Raw genomic sequence first — 22,221 nt, forward strand, 5'->3', positions numbered from 1 at the left:
AAGAGTTCCTGAGACCAAAAATGGTGGCCCTTCTTTTCCAGCAGCTGGAATCCAAAAGATCTTGAAACCAGTCCTGAAAAGCTTGCTCCTATGCAAGAAGTCCTGGTGGCTTTTGAGAGGAAGATAGAGAACTATTCTGGAAAATTTCAAGTGGTAGTAGAGGTGAGTCACTGACAAGAAGAATTTATTCAGGGACTGCAAGTATAATTTTCTGTTTGTAATTAAGATACATTTAAAAAATATATTCAGTTAAGTCAGTTGGAAATCTTAAATCTCTATGTTCTAAAAAATTGAATGAATAGAAAGTAGAGAGCAAGAAATATTCCCTCTTGCACACACAAATACATTGAAATTTTAAGAAGCAACAATAAATCCATTGAATTTCAGTGATGTACTCTTTACCAACTGTTTCTTTAAGAAAATGATATAGAAAAAGATGTGATAAATCAATGTTAAGTTTATACTTTGAGTGTATTTTGAGGGTAAGATCTGCTTGGACATGTTTATACTATGTATTTTGAGGGTGAAATCTAGCTGGATGAGATTTTTAAAAATAATTGATTTGATTCATAACCTCTTGGATCATCAGAAGATTTTGTTTTCCACAGAGAGTGTAAGATAACTGGTGAAGAGAAAATCTTCCTTTGATTCAGATACTACTTGGCCTAGCTAAGCTTACTCTGCATAGTATTTTATAAATAAAAGGATTAATATAATGTCCCTCTATTACTATATTGTGTGGGGGATGAGAAATAATACAGTACAAAGTTAAGAGAGGACAAAAACTAATGTGAAATTTCTTTCCCATGTCTTAGTCATTCTACTTAATTCCATATGAATAGCAATATTTATGTTACTTGTATATTCTTCCTGAAATTTTACATGTATATACAAATCTATAGCCGATACACATTTACAGCTACTTTTATATTCTTTCTCAATAATCTTTTGACCTTAAAGATTCTATCCTCCCATCTTTTCCTCAGAAAATTGGGTTACAAGAGTTTTAATTTACATATTTTATTTGTTTTTCTCCAGATTTAATCTGGATAGGTAGTATCCTTCCATTATATACTAATATATAAGATCTTAGTGATTATTTCAATATTTTGCATTTTGCCATTAAGAATTTAACTATTAACATCGTCATTTGCAGTAGAGTAATTTGTAATTTTACTTTTTTTTCTGGTCTGTTATTCTGTTGCTTTGTTCCAATGATTCCATTTTGGAGGCAGACAATAAACATCAAAGGACATCAGGCACATAAATTTATGAAACCATGCAGATGTTTTTTAAAGACTTCATCCAGATAGATCTCACCGTCAAAAATAATACATTAGTAAGAATTTTAATTTTACTATTGAATGGCTGTTGATCAGGTACTTCCGAAGGAGAAAGTTTAGGAAACAAAATGGATACGAGAGGGATTTATTGAGAAAAGGGAGAATGCAGAAGGTGAAGGAGAAGGGGGAGATCTAAGGAAGCATAAGATTTGATCATAGTTGCTGTATCTGGACTTGATTCATGTGTTTGGCTTTAGTTGGACTAGAGCAAGTAGAAGTCATACCCTGAGTAATAATTTTATCATCTGTAAAGAGTTCAGCATTCCAAAATTTTGGAAGATTAAAATAAAGAAAAAATTTAAAGTTTTACTATCAGGAGAATGAGTTGTTAACTTGGAAATCCAGTTGGCCTGTAATTTTCTTGTCTTTTATATTTTCTGATATTGACAGTGACATAAACTTGTGTACATTTGGTTTCTGTCTGTTTCTTATACCTTTTACCTTCACATTTCAAGGCTACTTGTTTCAATGAAAGTGTTTTTGTGTGTAGTTTAATTGTCCTTACCCACTCCCAATGGCGATGCCCCATTGACATTAAACATTGTTTCAAAATGCATACATATGTGTACATATATTTTTAAACAATGTTTTATACATATATACATGTTATATTTGTATGTTTTGATTTATTACACACACCCAGTAAGTAGATGCCAATTAAAAGATTAACACCACAATTTCCTTCAGTCTCTATAAACTTTAAAAATTCAAATTTTTTATAAATACAGCTTTTTTTGTTTTTGTGCAGTAAACAGGATTGAATGTTCTCTACATAGAACATTTCAGAAATAGAAAATATTCATCTACATTAATTGTGATGACAGTATATTAGGTCCTAGATACAATTCAACATTTTAATTCAATTAATATTTTTTGAAATTGCATGTGAAGTGATGTGTGAGACTTTGATCAGGTGGCGTTCTGTGTATTAAGTTGAAAAGTGAAAAACAGATCATGAATTGATGAAGACAAAATGCTTTCAATAGGTTTGAGATTCATAAATGTGAGTTTGTGTACTATTTCAGATGAAGTCATCCTTTGCAATTATAACAGTAGTGATTTGGGATGAAAATGGTTCATTCAAAAATTGCAATGTAAAGTTAATCTTTTTAGTAACAATGTATAAAATGAGAACAAAACAAATAGAAACAAATAACATTAATTTTAAAATGTTCTAACAATATGTTTATCATAACTGAAATACTATTTCATTTAATTCTCAATATTGTAATATATGTTTCTTAAAGTGAGAATAAGTATTGACTTTTTAACTTATTTTGTCAAGAAATGATAGTACATTTTCTGTTCACTGGATGTTTGGCTTACGTAAATCCTATTTTTAGGTAAACCATACTTTATTATTAAGTAAATAACTATTTTAAAATATTTTAAGAGCTAACAGTAGAAACTTGACTTAAGTTACTAAGAGTTTTTCCCCTTTTTTCCCCCAAGATTTATTTTTTGATGTATACAAGAACTGTGGTCTAGGCCAGAGGTTTGGGGTGAGAGGATTCTCTAGAGACAGAGTGGAGAGCAGAACAGGAGGATCTACTGAACTACACTGCTGAGGGGGAGCAGCAGGTGAGATAGGAGAGATCTACTGTGCCTTGTGGGCTAGCTAGCTCCCTGGCTGGGGATCAAACCCATGCTGCAGTGGCTGGTGATAGCATGATAGCCCTGAGATTTTTAACACCAGTGCCACAAAGGAGGCACTTTTTTTTCATACTTTTTCTACAAGAGGAAGAAAAAATAATATTGACAAGGAATGATATGGCTTCTGTAATGCCTGAGAATTTTCAAAATTGGTAAGATTTTTGAATTTTTTAGTTTAATAGCCTTACAAATCCCTCTTACTGCAGAAGTAAAAATAGATTTGTAAAACTTAAGTTTTTCAGAATGCCGTACAATATTTTGGATTTGGCTTGATTCCCAGGAACCAAATCTTAGAAGTTAAGTTAGTTACCCATAACTTAAGTGTCATTATAGCTAAAAATAATTAAAAATATAAAGCTTATTTTTTCTTTTAAAAGAAGAATATTCCATTCATTATCCCTCTTTATTTTTGTAACCAGTTTGCTCACCTCAGCTCTAGAAAACTGAATAATAGAGTTGCTGAAGGATAAGCAACTAAAATTCTGCTAACGTCAGTGCCTATTACTAAAGAATTTTGGATGTAAAAACATAGACAAAAAAGGGATAATTATGGAGACAATACTTAAACTTCTCTGTTTTGTGGTGAAATTTCCTTGGTACTTATTTTGACCATCTGGTGGTAAGAATTGAGAATGAGAAAACTTAATCCTAATCTCAGTCCTGGAACTGATTCATTTTATTACCAAGTAGAAAAATCATAAAATAAACCTCTCTGTCCTTCATTTTCCTCACCTATAAAATAATAATTGAATCTTGAAAGCAAAATGTGTGTATACTTAAGTTTTGGAAGACGTAACTCACAGTTCCATGGGATGCAGCCTGAGATACCTAAACTAGTGATGGCTAAGGTTGCAGCTTCAGTTTCCTTTTCTGTCAAACTAGGATATTACTGCCTAAATCAGGTTTTTCAAAATTTAAAATTGCACATGTATAATAATAGATTATAATATACAATAATAAATGCAGTTTTAAAATAATATCTGTATACAAAATATGTAACCATTAAGCTATTTTCATATACCAGTTAGGAGATAATTTGCTCATCAGTGCCAATAGAACAGTCTTGATAAGTGTTCTGTAGGGCTCTTACCTGTAGTATCTTGACTCAGAGATAACTATCATTCATCTCCTGTTACCTCCTTAAAATGCCAGCTTTTTTTTCCCTGTGCTAACCATCTCCGAAGTGTTTACCTTTTAATCTACCTCTGATAAGTAAGTTCATTGATTACTTTTCTCCCAACCTACTCTTTTCTGCTTTTTGAAACTTAGTACCTTGTATTCCTTCTCCTTACTAGATAGTCTTTACACCTGTGAAATCATTGAATCCTTGATCCCACATTCCCATCTAAGACATATACACATACACCTGTATCCTAGTCACTATTTGACAGTGCTCTCCTTTATAAATAGTTCATTGTTTTCCATAACTTCTCTGTTTCAGATCTTGAGGTCTTTCCCCCTTCTCTGATTGTGATAGATAGCAGAACTAGAATAACATTAATAATTTGGTATAATGGACACACATGCCTTGTGTTAATTATTATCTTGCTAAAATAATGGTTTGCATTAAATAGACGTTTATATAAAGTGTGTACAGTCATTCATGAATATGAGTTATCACAGATTGTAGGAAAGCATCTCCATATTATGAACTAAAAGATTATCGTTCACTGTAAGACAGCATCAATTGTAAGGTGCATTCCTATTGCATAAATGTTGAAATATGAAAACAGATTTTACATAGGATCAATGAGCTTGCCATGTACATTACTGTTTTCAGTGTTAATAATTTTGCTAAATTTTCTATGCTCTTTGATAGTAACTTTTTTCACTTTCATGGTTTCAGTGAGCAACATCTAAATTACTCTTTGCTTCATTGCAGATACTGTATAAACTAACGGGTTTTTATTTGTGCAGTTCTTTCCATATGTTTTATACCATTATAATTATATAACATGAGCATCTCTATTCTTTATTCCCACCATGGTACAAAAACGTAGAGTCATTTGAATGCTTGAGGTGAAAAACATTTTTCGTTTCTATACTTAGCTATATAAGAAAGTTTCTCAACTCTCCTCCTCCCCCACACATAGAATTACATATTAGTTCTACTCATACTGCTAATGTCATGTTAGTATGCATCATGATGTAGTTAAGAGCCCACTGATTTAAACTGTCAGTTTGCCTAGTACAGTTTTCCCCCCTCATCTGATACACTTTTGAAACTGGGATTTACTTTGCCTTAGCTTTTGTTTTCTTTCCAGACCTAAGTAACAAAACACCCTTAATGCTTTTTCAGTTTACTATCCCTCATATTCATCCCCCCTGCTCTTCTCCCAATTGCTTCATTTACTCACCACTTCTAGAGGACTGACTTACAAATCTTGTTTACTCTGTGAAGAATACTTAGATTGAGGTGGAGTTGAATAGAAATCCAAAATTGAGTGTATGTTAGAAATTAATGTACCATAAAAATCTCAGTTGGGAGAAAAGTCACTGTACATCATTCTGTATATACTTAATGATTACAACTCAAGGTGGCCATCTGGTTAGTTAAAATCTGGCTTGTCTTCTTGGGAGTGTGGGGCATACATTTAAGCAATCGGAGAAAAGAGGAATTATGAAAACTGATCATACTATCATTTTAAACATTTTAAGGAACGCAACACTATACATGATGAAAAAGTAGTAATAGTATAATTTTGGGGGTAAATACTATAGTTTTTAACTTAGTAAAATACTCAGCAAATATGATTTGACTATTCCCTACTTGTAAATAATACTGAAACTTAATTTAACTGGTTGAGTGCATATTTGAATATTTTATGCCTTCTTACTGTATGGTTTTATATAGAAAAAAGGAGGAGGTGGTATTCGTTCCTGCACCTGTATGAAATTTGGTCATTAGGCACAGTTATTTTGTTTGTTTTAGTAGGGAGTAGTTCCATAGCTTGTTAAAAATCAGCATAATGTCAAAGAGGTTTAATAATCCCAAAGAAAGCTACTTTTGTAACATTCTGGGTGAACATTGTTTCCCTTGTATTTGCCTCTTGTGATTGTAAATCATGAAGACCCCAAAGTATTGTGAGCCTCAAACAAAGAAATTTCATCTTGAGTAGCTAGCCTTGGAAGTAGCAGAATAGTTCAAGTGGCGTATTTAAGACAATAGTAACAATGCTCATAGACTACCAGGGAATCCACTTTTAGGAAATAATGACCATCAATAAAGATGGTATTGTTTTTATATAAAAAAAAAAAGAACTTAGAAAGTTGTGGATACACATATATTGAAAAAAATGGAAACATTCCTCTTCTTGAACTTAAGTAATTTCATGGTTGTGATTTAAACTACCTTTTTAGAGAGAAAATAATACTGTGGAAGTAACAAATGTTACCTTGTATTTATTTATGTGTACGGAGGTGTGTATATAGCATTTTTCATGCTCATGTGAGTAATGAAAATACTTGATTTTTTTTTTTAATTATAGTGCATGCAAGATATGGGAAATACTAAAGCAAGACTACTCTATGAAGCCAATCTTCCAGAGAACTTTCGAAGACCACAAACAGATCAGTATCCTTTAAAATTTCTTTATTGTGGTTTTTAAAAGCATTAACTCATTTTTACAGTTCATATTTTATCTTTTAGTATTTAGGAAGATGTAAACTTCAGCATATTATTGTTCATTAAATGAGAACTTTATTTGCCCTGTGTTATGCTTTATGAAAAGTAAGTTTCTGGTAAGAATCTGATAATAATACACAATATTTTTACATAATTTATTCCTAAGTATAAAAGATAATGACTTTTCTTGATTAATCATCAACTTTTGAGTGGAGATTATATGTTTATTTATATATATATTTTTTTAAACACATCTTTTTTTAAAGATTTATTTGTGCTTAAAGAACTGGGGTACAAGCCAGAGGTTCAGGTGTGGCGAGAGGCTTCACCAGAGACAGAGTGGGGAGCAGAACAGGCAGATCTACGAAGTACACTGCTGAGGGGAGCAGCGGGCCGGTCAGGAGAGGTCTGCCGCGCCATGTGGTCACCTCTGGGGCAGGCGGAATTGAACTCATGCGGAAGTGGCTTTAGCTTCTTAGTGCTGTGCTTTAACCCCCTGTGCCACCAGGGCCTATTATATATTTTTTAAAGATTAAATTTATGCATATAAGAACTGGGAGGGAAGGCCAGACATGTGGGGGAGAAGTCCAAGGAAATAAAACCTGTTGGGAGGCCCCTATATGGTTATTATTTTAGACTCTTAGAAATTTGAGTTGTGAGCATATTGAATACTTTAAAAACCCCTTTCCAAAGGTATTTTCTTTCATTACTTGTAAATAGTAATTATATTTACAGTGGAATAACTTGTTACGTGTGCATTTTAAAAACAAACTATATTTACTGTAAGAGGAAGTACTGAAGTAATTTATATTTACTACTAACATTCGTTTTTGTCATGGATTGCATAACACTGTTCATATATCTGCTGTAATGAATGGAGTATTTTTTCACAGGTAATTTAGTGAGAATGTTTTACATTTTGTTGAAGATTGATTCTGTAAGATTTCTCAAACTCATGGAGTGGTTTGTTGATGTGTTACTAATATTTAAGGTTATTGATAGTTGCTTTGTGATTTTATCCAAACATGACATTTGTGATTTTGACATTAAATGTAGCTTCTTAAAGATCAGTTGTATATTATTCTTTGTATACTTAAAAAAAAAAAGTGTATATAGCCTGGCAGTGAAAAAAGAAATGGTGATCTTTTCGATCTTTTCTTATACAGAGATACAGGCTACTGTACATATTTTAGCTTTTGTATAGAAAACTTATAAATTATAATAAAAAAATTAAATTGGCTTTTCTGGTTCTATTCCCCTAGCCACTTCACTGCAAATTTTGCAACCTGATATCCAAGCCTATTAAATCAAGAATCTAGGGTAAAAGTAGGAAGTACATTTCAGATGTAAAAAATTGTGAGCTAAAATATGAAGGAATGAGGAAGCAGAACATTTTAAGATATGAGTGTGACATGATCCAAGTGTCAGAAGAAGCTGTTTTTCCCTCCTCCCCCCCCCCCCCCGATTGTGAAGGATTTTTAATATCTTAGGATTTAGACCTCCTCACCCAAAGATTTGAAAGGATTGAAATGCATAACTGATTTTGAAGCTGGAGAAACATTGTTAGAATATTAAAATCTATGATAAAGAAGATTAGTAGGAGGTGATTTTGGAGCCAGAGAACCATGTAGAATACTTAGTACATACCTGAAATGAGCAGCGGTGAAGACAAAATATCCAGAATGGATAGGAAGGAATTGGGAAGGTTGTAAAGAAGTTGAGAATGCAGGAGCCGTTGGGTTAGGTTAAGATTGATTTTGTTTCTGAAAAAGACAGAGATCACTCCAAAGTGTCTAGGTTGAGTGAGGATCTATGTATGAGGTAAAGCTTATTATTCATTGAGAAGGAACTCCAGATGGATGTTTAAAGTTTAGAAATGAAGACCAGTGAGTCATTATTTGTCACTGATGAAGTTGAGATGTCTTTTGGACATATATGAAGCTACTCATTTAGTAGTATCTTCTGGATTCTAGAAGAATGCACAAAATGAAATGCACATTGGAGGATCATTTAACATGTAGGTGATAAAAAAAATGCTGTGTGAATTTGTTTATCCAAAACAGTGATCCCTTTTTTTTTATTTTAATTTTTTTAGTTTTAATGAGAATCTTGGGAATGCTGCTTTTAATTTCCTTGGAATATTACAGAATAAATTACATGAAGTTCATGAAATTTGGGGTAGTACATTTTATGTGTCATACCTTGTATATAAAAGAAGTAGCCAAGCTATTTAATCCATTATCATGATTCTGTGTTGTTTTTATATTCAGGGAAGGATAACATATAGTCTAATAGCCTTCTGTGCACTACTTTGTAAATGTTGTAAGGGATGCTAATCTTAAAAAATTACCATCAATTTTATGATGAACTTTATAAAAGTACAAATTTTCTGAGGTAGTTATTATTAGATAGCCCTATATTTTCGCTGTTATGTTTTTAATATTTCATCCTTATCCAAATTTTACACAAGGTAATATTTTTTAATACTGAATTGATTAGTGTCTGGTATGAGGAAGTCCTTGACTTTTGACAGTGAAATTTTAATGTGAGAAACAACAGCTGCAATTGTTTTACTGCTCAGTCAGGGTTTGTTGTATGTCAGATACTGAACTTAGCATTTCATATACATTATCTTAAGTTTTTATTTCATGGCGAAGAGAAGAGCTGTTAAGAAATTTCTCAAAAGTTTCCAGACTTTTCCTCTTTAGTGAAGGCACTTGAACATTGTTAATGAAGGTAGTCTGCATAAAATCAGTGTTTTAACTTTAGAATGTTGATCAATTTTTTATTTTTTTTAAAGATTTATTGTTAGCTATGATACAAGAACTGGGGTGCAGGCAAGAGGTGCAGGAGTAAGGGGATTGACCAGAGACAGTGGGGAGCATAACAGGTGGATTGATTGAAATGTACTGCTGAGGGTAGCAGTGGAGAGACAGGAAAGGTCTGCTGTGCCATATGGGTCAGCTCCCTGGCTGGACATTGAACTTAAAGCTGAAGTGTATGGCTCTAGCTTAATAGTGCTGAGACTCAACCCTTGAGCCACCAAGGAGGCCCCTCTTGATAGATTTTTTTTTTTAAGATTTATTTTATTCATACAGAATTGGGGTATTGGCCAGAGATGCGGAGGGTGAGAGAATTCACCAGGGACAGAGTAGGGAGCAGAACAGGCAGATCAACAGGGAGCAGCGGGCGGGTCAGGAGAGGTCTGCCACGCCCTGTGGATCACCTCCGGGGCAGGCGGGGATCTAACTCATGTGGAAGTGGCTTGAGCTACTTAGTGCAGTGCTTTAACCCGCAGCACCACCAGGGAGGGCCTCTTGATAGATTTTAAAACTGAAAAGTTTATAGTTAGGTGCTTTGCAACTTAAGACCATAAGGTCTATGTGAAGATAACAGTTTTTGAGTATTTTTGGCATGATTCATGTCTGGCTTTTGGATTGTGTAGTTTTACTATTGCTAGTTAAAGCATGTTTATTTCATTTTGACATTAAATGTTACATCTAAAACATTTATAAATGATAGTTATATGAGGTGTTGCTCTTATTCAGAAAAGATAACCTGTTGGTTGTTAGAAACTACTTAAAGAGGGATTTGGTCTAAACAACTTTGAGCTGGACTACTAAAGCTCAGGAGTATAAGATGACATCTCATGGACTAAGCTCAGCCAACACTTCTATCTAATACTAAATAGCATACAAAAAATTGATCTCAGTTACCATAGTAACTTTAAATAATGAGACATTGTGATAAGCAATTTTTACATTGACTGATAAGAAAATTGGTCTCCTTAATCATGAAGAAAGCTCAGTGCTCTTTTAAAAATTTAACATTTCTCTGGTTTTGTTGATTTAAATATAGTTGCCTTGTCTTTAGAGGCAAATGGTACCAAATTGAGTGAAACTCACATAACATGGACCTCACTGCATTCTTAACAAATTTGTCATTTTTTAAAGGCTTTACAATGTATAAAAGCTTTGCAAAAGCTTATGTGAAAGTGCAGTTTCTCATGTGGGATGTGGTTAATTACAGGCTGCATGTACTAGTGAATGACAAATGATAAGGCTTTACATTAAACTTTTCATTATTAGAATATTTCAGCTTATCTAAAAACTTTAATTACTAAAGTTCCATGAAGTCTATTAATGCACTAGAGCTAATCAGCAGCTCTCCTTTGAGCTTTTCAAAGTTTTATTCCTTGTCATTGATATGTCTGGAACTGGAAGATTTTGTTCCAGGGAGTACATATTAATTTACTGGCTTTTAAAATGATTTATTTAAAGAGAAAAACTCTTAAAATACAAATATTTGTTAAAAGATAAAACACATAGTGATGTTAAAAATTTTCTGTACCTGTCTAGTACCATTTGTTAGTTTTAAGGATGGGGATAATAAAGGATGCTGTAATGGAATGTTTGTGACTCTAAGCAAAGAAAAGATTATGGCTGTTTTGTTGCTGTGTATTTACAATCCTAATCAATCACTTAAATTTGAATTGTGATTTTGTTTTCTATTCCTTCTATTGATTCCCTGAAAATAATTTTGTTCTTTTTCTAACTTTTTTAGTATGTTACTGATCTATATTACTATAACTAAGTCTTTATATCTCAAATGACAGATGAAGATTGGAAAAAAAAGATAAAAATATCCTGAGTTGCACATACATTCATTCTTTTGCTGTTTCTCATTTGTTTATCTGTTTAAACTGGAAAAACTATAAGCATATTAGCCCTTAAAATTTAGGATCCATTTCCTCACTCTTCTGACCTTGTATTTAAAAAGATTTGTCTATCAAAATCTGTTTTGCATATACTCGCTCATTTAATTTTACAGTAATTCTGTGAGATGAGAGAGTTATCCCCATTTTAAGGGTAAAGAAATGAAGATAATAAAGTTATATGAAATAAAATGCTAACTTCATTTATTGAATACTTACTGCTTACTAGATACCATGCCAAAGAACTTTGTTATTCCCAAGACTCAATAACTTTGTGAAATATTATATGTGTATATGTTTAGGAATGGGTTCAGTATGATTATCTAATTCCAAGGTCACAGTGACTGCCAGTTAAATAACAAGTGCTTAGAAGTGAGACTGTACATTGAACTTTTATTTTTGATTATCTGAATGAAAGAATTTAAGTTTCCTAAAGGACAGGATACTACTAACGTCATTGACTGGCAAAATGAAGCAGGGAAGTACAGTATTTAACGTTACAATTTTTTTTTACTTAATGATACCAGTATTAGATCTTGGCGGGTGTCCTGGAATATGCACAGTGGCGTGGCACCGGATTAACTATTTTGCAATTGCAGATGTGGAGCTTTGGAGTGTGAATGTCTCCTTGCCAAGATGGCTTTGGGAAAAGAATCAAAACAATCATTGTATTTCCTCGTATATGTGCATATCCCTGTTTATGAATATGCTTAAAATTTTTAACATCACACGGTCACAGGATCACAAGCCATATTGAGCAGTTCTTTAACATAGCAGAATGACGATAGTAGATCCAACTTGCGGGGAGATGGTCCATAAAAGTAACTTAAGATGTGTACAAATATCTTCAAATAATTATTCATCTCTTCAAAACGTACATCAGGTCTGCTAGTCTGATAATTCTTATTTTATAATATTTAAGATCAGACTAAGTCTTACTGCAATTGAAAATTGTGATGATGGCCAATGTAAATGGGAATTGTAGGTCACACAACTTTTATTTAACTGTCAGCCCCACACCAATGGATAAGGAATCTCAACATCAATGTTTTCATTATGGAGAGTGAGCTGTATTAACTAGTGAATATCAATAATACCAAACATGGCATTATTGTCATTAGTAAGTACTTCTGTAGTCAGTTTATCAGTAAAATGTGGCTCCATAAAAGAAACTCAATTTTTTTTTTATGTAATAGATGCTGAAAGCATTTACTGTAGCAAACCCACAAACTATACTTTGTGTGGTTCACTGTGACTACTATTTCGCCACATACTGTTGTTGTTAACCACATAAGTAATAAAGCAACAGATTGAGTATATTTATCTAATGGTGACTCTTAACACATTGAACCTTTTTATTTGAAAATTAGCACTGTATCACACTATAGTGAGGTGCTTTATTTCTGTAGTCAGAGATCAAATCTGGCCTCTTTTTTTTTTAACTGAGGTTTTTTTTTTTTTAAAGTCATTTTTTTTTTTAAAGATTTGTTTTATTTGTACATACAGAACTGGGGTACAGGCCAGAGGCTCAGGGGGGTGAGAGGCTTCACCAGAGGCAGAGTGGGGAGCAGAACAGGCAGATCTATGAAGTACACTGCTGAGGGGAGCAGCGGGCAGGGCAGGAGAGGTCTGCCACGCCATGTGGTCACCTCCGGGGCAGGCAGATCGAACTCGTGGGGAAGTGGCTTAAGCCTCTTAGTGGTGTGCTTTAACCTGCTGAGCCACCAGGGAGGGCCCCAAATATGGCCTCATTTTAAAAAAATTGCTCACTATTTACATGCTTTTTGAGAGTTTCTAATCATAAACTGAAACCAGACTCAAATTTACCTATATTCGAACTCCTTATTTAAATTATGTTAATTATAAAGTAAGATTTCACTGAGATTTGTTACTTCTGAAAAGTCATTGGAATGTATTATTTCAGCAGATTGTGTGTTGTTTACTCAAAAGAGTGTATACTTAAAATGTTTGCCTTTTTCAAATTCAGTATAAATAAAACTGTCATAGTTTTCTGTAGTGTAGCTTTAGTATTCATGGTTAACATTTTCTGTGCAGTACTTTTTTTTTTTTAAAAGATGTATTTATTTATGCAGACAGAACCAGGGTACAGGCCAGAAGTGCAGGGATGGTGAGAGGATTCACCAGAGACAGAGTGGGGAGCAGAACAGGCATATCTACGAAGTATACTGCTGAGGGGAGCAGAGGGCAGGTCAGGAGAGGTCTGCTGCGACATGTGGGTCACCTCTGGCATGGGAGCAAACTCATGCTGAAGTGGCTTTAGCTTCTCAGTGCTGTGCTTTAACCTGCTGCGCCACCAGGGAGGGCCCAGGTCCAGTACTTTTGACCTTTATAAGTTTTTTATCAGTGATTTTTGGGTCTGAACCTAGTGATCTTTGTCATAGAAATGTCGTAATTGAGAATAGCGAAATCATTTCAAACATTAATGGAAGTACACCTTAGAAAATATCTAAAATAGACTGTTATAAAGAAAATATCCTTCGCCTAGGTAATGAAACATGAAATTATTCTTTAATAATTTAATTTCTAAAAATTTTCTTTACATAAAATAATTACATGTATATTATGTTATACAATATATGTCAGTAATATACTTACTGTTTTAAAAATACATGATTGACATTAGTTTCAGTATTTTTTCTCTCTTTTGGAGGTAAGTTGCCTCTACAATGAAAATTGTCTAGCTATCCACGGTGAGGATGTTCTCCCAGTTTGACATTATTCTCTTACTTTTTTTTAAAGATTTATTTATTTATGCATACAGAAATGGGCTACAAGCTAGAGGTGCAGGGGCTGTGAGAGGATTTACCAGAGATAGAATGGGAAGCAGATTAGGCAGATCACCAAACTACTCTGCTGAGGGGAGCAGAGGGCGGGTCAGGAGAGGTCTGCCACACCATGTGGGTCACCTCCGGGGTGGGGGATCGAACTTGCACTGAAGCTGTGCAGCTAGCTTGCACTGCTGCTTCCTTACCCATTGCACCATATTCTCCTAATTTTAAAGGATTCATTATTAGCAGAAATTAGTGTAAACGAATGATACGCTAATGAACTTGTGATTACTATAGCATTCTGGAAAGGGAGCTGTAACATATTCCTGATTTTACATCACAGTTCTTGTTTGTACTGTAGAATTACAGAGAACTTAATAAATTTGTGTACCCCAGTTTTAATTGTGCAGTGGCTCTTATCTTAGAGATTATTAAGACTAGAAAAGGAGATAATCTAAAGTGACTTTTACATATTCAGGTTGTAGACATTAGTCTTCAAAAACAACTTTCAGTCAGTTCGCTTACTTAGTTAAGTTGAATGTTCAGTTTTCTTGTGCCTCTCTTCATGGAATTCATGCTTTTCCTTAAGTTACTTGTTTTCAGAGCAGTGGAATTTTTCATCAGAGATAAATATGAAAAGAAGAAATACTATGATAAAAATGCTATAGCAATTACAAATGTAAGTAACATCTTCATCTCTAATCAGTAGATAATTGAATATATCTCAAGCTTCTAACATGTAATGCACCTCAATTTATTATAAAAACTGTACTAGTTGAATGTGTTTAAAACTACGAATATTGTATTTTTTTTGTTATATAATGCTAATGGGATCTCAGAATGCAGAACTATTGATTTGGAAAAGAGCATATTCTGAATGCAAATACTAATTCAAAGGGTTATATGAACTCCTGTGTTGATCGTAGCACTACTTATATTAGCTAAGTTATGGAAACAATCTAAGTGCTTGATTACAGATGAGTAGATTAGGAAGATGTGGTATTTATGCACAGTGGATTACTACACAAGAAAAAGAGTTGAAATCTTGCCATTTGTGACACATGAATGAACTATGGGGAATTTATGCTAAGCAAAATAAGTCAAAGGGAGAATGACAAATACTCGATGATTTCACTCATAGATAGAACATAAATAAAAAGAGCAGGCAAAGCTAAGTCAATGAACTATAGAAATTGCAGAACCAAGTCTACCACAGTGGAGGTAGGAAGTTGGTAAAAAATGAGGAGGGTCCCTAGTGGCCTATGTATGGTAAAAGGACTGTGGTTGCTTTGATGGATTAGGTAAGATACATCTGGTGAGGTGTGAACCTATTCCTCAAAATCCCACACAGTGTTGTAAAGCAAATGTTACAAGCACAAAAAAATAAAATTATGGATTTTAAAAAAGTAAAAAATATGTGAGTTAATAGTAAAATAGGAAAGCATATTTTAAAAATAATAAATTCTCAAATGACATTTAATTTTATGAAATTTGCAAAAAGATGAAGCCACTAATTAAAAGAGGGATGAGAGAAATTTTACTAGATTCTCAAAATGTATGAAAAAGAAAAGAAGGCAAATTTATCTTCTAGGGGTTTTGGTGGTCTGTCCAGAAATATGTTTGTTAAAGCACAATTGGGTAACCATTTTAATTGGTCATTTGCACATATTTTAATACATTATAATTAGAACCTTACTGTAGTGATCACAGATATTTTATATCTGTTACCCCCCACCCCAGTTTGCCGTTCCAGTTAATTGCAATTTAAATCTAACTATCTATTGTTGTGATCGTATTTTTAGCCTTTGCTTGCTAGATCAGTAAGCAAGTTATCAGACTTTTTTTAAAGCTATCTTTGAAACATTTTAGGGACAATTTCTCATTTAGTACACAAACTGGATATTTCTTTTTAGTTTATATGGAGAACCATATTACAACAATATTTAATTAAATACTAACAGAGTAAGTATTTTCATATTTGTCTTTGAATATGATAAAATCTTATTAAAATGTTTATAAAGTGTCAATGCATATTAGAATAAAAATATGTTGAGTTTGGACTGTTTACATTGGATGTAGGAGAGGTAATCCTATGATAAAAATTGACAGTGTTGAGAATAATATGTATGTTATCTATAAAATTAAGTTGTAGTATTCTGGGGAAAAAGTTAACTTTAAAACAAAATATTTTCGTGTGAGATTTCAGATAATTTTAATGTTTTATAAAATATGGTTTTACACTAATTTTTTTAAATCTCCTAAATGTTTGTTGCTTTTTTATTTTATATGTATTTATACAGATTTTTTTTTCCTCTGAGGAACAATTAATAAACTTATTTTTGTATAGGTTTGTTTGGGAAAACAGCTTTTTCTTTGATAGCAACTGTTATGTAGTTTTTCCCCCTTTCAAATGTGTTAATGGTGCTGTGCTTAGTAGTGTTTCTTCATCCTTAAGAGATACGTAGTGGAATAAGTGTTCAGTGGTCAGGTCATGTCTGCAACTCATTTGTATTTTCAGTCAAATTTTATTATTTTGTCATTCACTACAAAGCAGTATCATTTTGGGAGTAAAAAAAACCTCATACTTCAAGTGTGAATGCTTCATTTACCTTTCACCAATGCTCCAATGCCAAATGTTATTATATACCCTTAGTACCCACTTCTGCCCCTTTCGCCCAGACTTCACAAAGTCTAGAAATTTTTGTTTTTTTGTTGCTTTATTTTTGTTATATTCTAAAATTGAGTGAAACTGCCCACTAATTGTCTTTCATTTTCTGGTTATTTCACTTAGCATCCTCAGCTCAAGACCTGTACATACTGTCACAAAAGGCACTATTTAATCTTTTCTATTAGCTGAGTATGAGTAGTATTCCTTTAAGTATATATATCATGATTTCCTTGTCTAGTCACTTGTTGATGGGCATTTGGGTTGATTCATGTCTTGGCTATTTTTAATCATACTGCTGTGAACATAGGGAATACAGAAATCCTTTCATGGTAGTGTTTTCTTATTCTTTGGATAGGTATCAGAAAGGGTAGTGCTATATGGTATATGGTGTTTCCATTTTTAGTTTTTAGTTTTATTTTTTTAAGGAATTTTTATACCATTTTCCCATCGATGCTGTATCATTTTATTGTATTTCCACAGCAGTAAATGACTGTTGGTCCTCCCACTCTTAAACTTGGTGTTTTCAATCTTTCTGATACAGACCATTCTCACAAACATGGCGTATCTCACTATCGTTTTGATTTGTATTTCTCTTACAATAAGTGCTATATTGACCATTTTTCATGTGCCTGTAGATATCTATATGTCTTGTTTGGGAAGTGTCAGTTTAGGTTTTTTGGTCCATTTGTTGATTGAGCTGTTTGTTGTTTAGTTGCTATATCTCATTTTTAAATAGCTCAGTAGATAATGATAGCTTAGTATGCAGGGGGAGAGAACATGTGATGAATATTAGTATAATTTTTAAAAGATTATTTATGTATACAGACCTGGAGTATAAGCCAGAGGTGTGTGTAGGGTAAGAGGATTTACCAGAGACAGAGTGGGGAGCAGAACAGGCAGGTCTAATGAAATACACTTCTGAAGGGAACAACAGACAGTTCAGGAGAGGTCTGCCATGCCATGTGGGTCACCTCCCTGGCCAGTGATTGAACTCGTGCTACAGTGGCTTTGATAGTTTCATAGTGCTGTGCTGTAACATGTTACACCACCAGGGAGGGCCCTGAATATTAGTATAATTTGAAGAGGTATTCATTCTGTGACTTTTTATATTATTGTAAGCTTTACAGTAAAGTTTCCAAGGTAAAAGATTGAATACTTGAGTTTATATCACTAATGAAAATTTAGGAAAGTTTATAACAATCTCATTTAACCCAAGGTAAAATTTATAAGCAAAATAATGATTTCTTAAAAGCTTAGATTCTATCAAATTTAAAATATTTCTTCCTCTTTCATAGAAGTCAAATGCAAGTAATTACATTAATTAATAGGATTACATTATTTAGGATTGTGATATATTTTTATTTTATATAGTGATTTTTCTTTAGTAAGGAATTAACCTTTTGAATAATAATCTTTGATCTTTTATTGTGGTCATAGTCTCCTAGGATAGTAAAACAAAAAGAGATGACTTTTCCTTTCAGAGAGATTTAATTTCATAGTGATAACCAGGTTTTAAAATACATGTTTGTATCTAGAAGCTAGAAGGCATATATATATACACATACATGTATAGATATATATGTGTGTATCTATATATAGATACATACATACATACACACACATGCTTCTTTCTAAGGGATTTAATATGTGCTAGGGCACTTAACAGGTATTTAAGGAAGGTCATTGTAAATACTAGCTGTATTCTGATAAAAATAAAGTGATGCCTTGAGTGGCTGTGACTCTGAAGCTTGATTTGTGTATTTCCTCTATATTAAATAGCACCAAATTGCTTTGCCTCTATAGTTTGTCTCTTTTTATAGTTTATCCCATACTCTTGTTTTTAGCTACCAGTATTAATTTTTCTTACTGTTATCTTATTTCTAACAAAAGTAAATACCTTAAGTGAACCTTGTTTTTCTAAGGTAGTAATTTATTAATCCTTTTAAAACAAAAAAGTGATAGATTTCTTAACCTTTTTGAAGCAGACATTTCAAAGCATTTGTGGCTAAACACGAAATAATAAATTACAACAAAATAGTGGCAGAGAGTTTTGTTAGTTCCTAAAATACTGCACCACTCCCTATTAATCCACTTAATTATGTGCTTATGAACTAAGGCCCAAGAAATCCATAATGAAGAATGTGAGCGGGTCTTGGCAGTGCTGCTTCATTCTGTGGATTCATTTATAATCATGAAGACTGGTGTCAGCAAGATGGTATCTGGCCATGTAAATATAGTACTTTGAGAAAAACGAAGGGTCCTATAAATTGCTTTTATGAGGGAATATGTGGTATAGACCATATGCTTTTAAAGATCTTTTTTGTACTGACCTGTCATTAGTTTGTAACACTATGTAAGACTTAAAATTATAACATCACCTTCTTCAGGTGTCTGTTATCACTCCACACCTACCATCAAGCACCTGTAGTCCTCTACCATAGTCCATTCTGCCATCTCCCTGCATTACCCTCCCCTTCTTCTTCTGGTAGCCTGTTCTACAGTCAGATTTCTAGCATTTGTTACTAGTTTGGTTTTATCGGTTTTTTTTTTTCTCCTTTCCGCGTATAAAAGACACCATCATTTGTCAGTATGTTTCTTTTGATTTGTTTAGCGCAGTTCCTTTCTTGTTGCAAATGACAAGTTGCCTTTTCTTTCCTTTTAAAACTGAGTTAATATTCCATTGTGAGTATATACACCACATCTTCCTAATCCACTTATCTGTCTTTGGGTGCTTGTCTTGTTTCCATAGCTTGGCTATTGTAAATAAACAGTGCTGTGGTGAACATAGAAGTCCCTATATTGATTTAAATTGGTGTTTTTGCATTCTTTGGGTAGAAACCTGGGAACTAAATTGCTGGGTCATATGGTAGGATCAATTTATAGTATTTTGGGAAAACTCCACAATGTTTTTATAAGGGCTGGACCAGTTTACTTTCCCTCTAACAGTGTACAAGGATTCTCCATATCCTCCCCAGCAATTGTTTGTGAAGAATATATGGTTTTGAGTGGTTTGCAACACTAAACATGAATTAAAGAGGGGGGCCTTAAAGGAGAAAATTAAAGTTCACATACAGACAAAATAAAGTCAACTGTCCAAGTAGAAATGATTTTGTACTAGAATTTTTATTGTTTGTAGCCACAAAATGAAAGTGTTTGGGTTTTTGTTTTCAATCTTTTAAGACATTAATATGGACATACTACAGTAATCTTCAGTACTTTACATCCTAGGTCTGTGCTACCTTCTCATTTTGAAATTAGGTATGGAGTAACAGCATTTGGCTGTTGAAGTTCTGTTGAATATCTCCTTCTGTGATCATTTAGTCATGTAGCAAATAGCTTTCTTTGAAAGTAGCTCTCTCAAACACTGTCAACAAGTAGTGTACATATATTGTGAGCTGTACTCTAAAGCAGAATCTATAAACTTAAAGTAGAATAAAAACACTATGGAGGCAAGAATTCAGGTAAGATTAGTAAGTTTCTACTGGGAAAAATTTTAATGGAAGTACTTTTGAAACTACTATTGATAAAAAAAAAAGTGTTCAGGTATTTTACTTGGTGTGTAGTCCACAAGCTCTCTTGTGTTGTGAGTGAAAGAGAGCTATTTGGGTTACTTTTTTTTTTTAAAGAATTATTTGTGCATACAGACCTGGGGTATAGGCCGAGGTGAGGGGTGGTGAGAGGACTCACCAGAGACAGTGGGGTGCAGAACAGGCTAACTAACGAAGTACACTGCTGATGGGAGCAGCGGGTGGGTTAGGAGAGGTCTTCCTGGCCATGTGGATCACCTCCTGGGGCAGGGATTGAACTCATGCTGAAGTGGCTTTTGTTTCTTAGTGCTGTGCTTTAACCTGCTGTCCACCACAGAGGGCCTTATTTGGGTTATTTAAATGAGGTGAAAACAAATATGAGGAAGTAAATTAATGAAAGGCAAGTAGGGATTGAATGTGAATAGGAGTTTAGTGTAAGAATGCTTGGGATTTTCCAAATTTTTTTTTTTTTTTAGTAAGGGTTGGTTATTGTATAATATTTTAGCCATTAAGCCATTAACAAATTACTAGAAACTTAGCGACTTAAAACAATACAAATTTTCTATCTTATGGTTTCTGTTGGTCAAAATTCTGGGCATTGGTTAACTAAATTTTCATATCAGGATTCACATTTGAAAACAACATTTTGAAATCAAAATGTTGGCCAGTGGCTTAATTTTAGGTAAGGCATGTGGCTGTCTTCTAGGCTCAGTCATTGTTGGGTTTCATTTCCTGGTGGTTTTATGACAAAGATCCTGTGTTTTTGCTAATTTTTTGGTGGTGATTACTCTTGGCTCCTAGGGACTTAGGTCCTTGCCAAAACCCCCATCTTCTTACAACACTACAGACTACTCCTTTAAGTCCAGTTAGAGAATTTCTCATACTTTAGACTTTATTTCATAAAGGGACCAGCCTATTTTAAGGGTCCATGTGATTAGGCCAGGTGTACCCATGGTAATCTCAAACATGATTAACTGAATATCAACTATTTGGGGGATCTTAATTATGTCTATAAAATTCCTTCATCATTGTCCTATAACAACCTAATCAGGGGAATGAATCCATAATATTCAATTCGTTGTCCTGCTCACAATCATTATTAAGTAGATTGTATATGAGAATTTTCAATCAGAAATAAATAAGCTGGAACAAGAAAAATTGATCATTTTAAAGTCACCAACTGTTAAAGATTGTTAGTTTTCTTGTAAGGCAAAATCGAGGAAGTTGGGGTAGAAAGTTTGGTGGCCATCTTAGAATTATGTTTTTCCAGGAGAAACAAGAAATCTGCCCTCTCTGTTTCTTTGTTGGATGAGTTGACAGGGAAAATTGAAAAGCTTTGCGTACAAAAATCTGTTCTGTCTGTCCTTATCCTTTGTCTCCTTAACCAATGGTAAATCACAACTGGAAATAGTTATAAAGTGGGTTTTTATGAGGTCTAGCAGGTCTTGAGTAAATGAGATTGAATTCTGCTTTTTGATTTGCCCTTTTTCTTGAGCAACTTTTCTCTCTCCCTCTCCTTTTCATCCCCCCCCAAATATTTCCATCTTCACATTATTTACCATGATAATTGTCAAAACCAAAAAAATATAGCAATAAAGTATACAGAAAATTGTTATCTTGACCTCCTAAGTCCCTCAGTTTTGTTTTGGGAAAACAGCTAGCTGTTATCTTTGGGAGTTGATGACATTAAAATTAACTCAGTTTTTCTTAGTCCAGTGTATCTTATATATTTTTAGTTTTACCATACCACTGCTCATCTTTCAGAATTAAATTTTTAGTCAGTTTGAGTTTACAACAAAGATTTTTAATTGTCCAGTATGAATTTCACATGAAATTGCTTTTCCGATCAGTTATCTGAATAGTATATAAAAATTTTAAAAAGGTAATGTTTTCATTCTTACA

General features: G+C 33.4%; 1 protein-coding gene across 2 annotated transcripts in view; it reads left to right on the plus strand.

The window, feature by feature from the left end:
- SMAP1 (small ArfGAP 1) overlaps positions 1–22,221 on the plus strand; it is a 118,278-nt gene that overhangs the window by 52,754 nt on the left and 43,303 nt on the right. For both annotated transcript variants that reach the window (XM_004673611.2, XM_012722372.1), the window contains exons 3-4: positions 6,485–6,570; positions 14,728–14,803. In XM_004673611.2, the coding sequence (XP_004673668.1) occupies positions 6,485–6,570; positions 14,728–14,803 (162 nt within the window). The remainder of the gene's footprint in view (positions 1–6,484; positions 6,571–14,727; positions 14,804–22,221) is intronic.

The sequence above is a fragment of the Condylura cristata genome, unplaced genomic scaffold (assembly GCF_000260355.1).
Source record: "Condylura cristata isolate star-nosed mole 26May11 unplaced genomic scaffold, ConCri1.0 scaffold00001, whole genome shotgun sequence".
Classification (NCBI taxonomy): domain Eukaryota; kingdom Metazoa; phylum Chordata; class Mammalia; order Eulipotyphla; family Talpidae; genus Condylura; species Condylura cristata.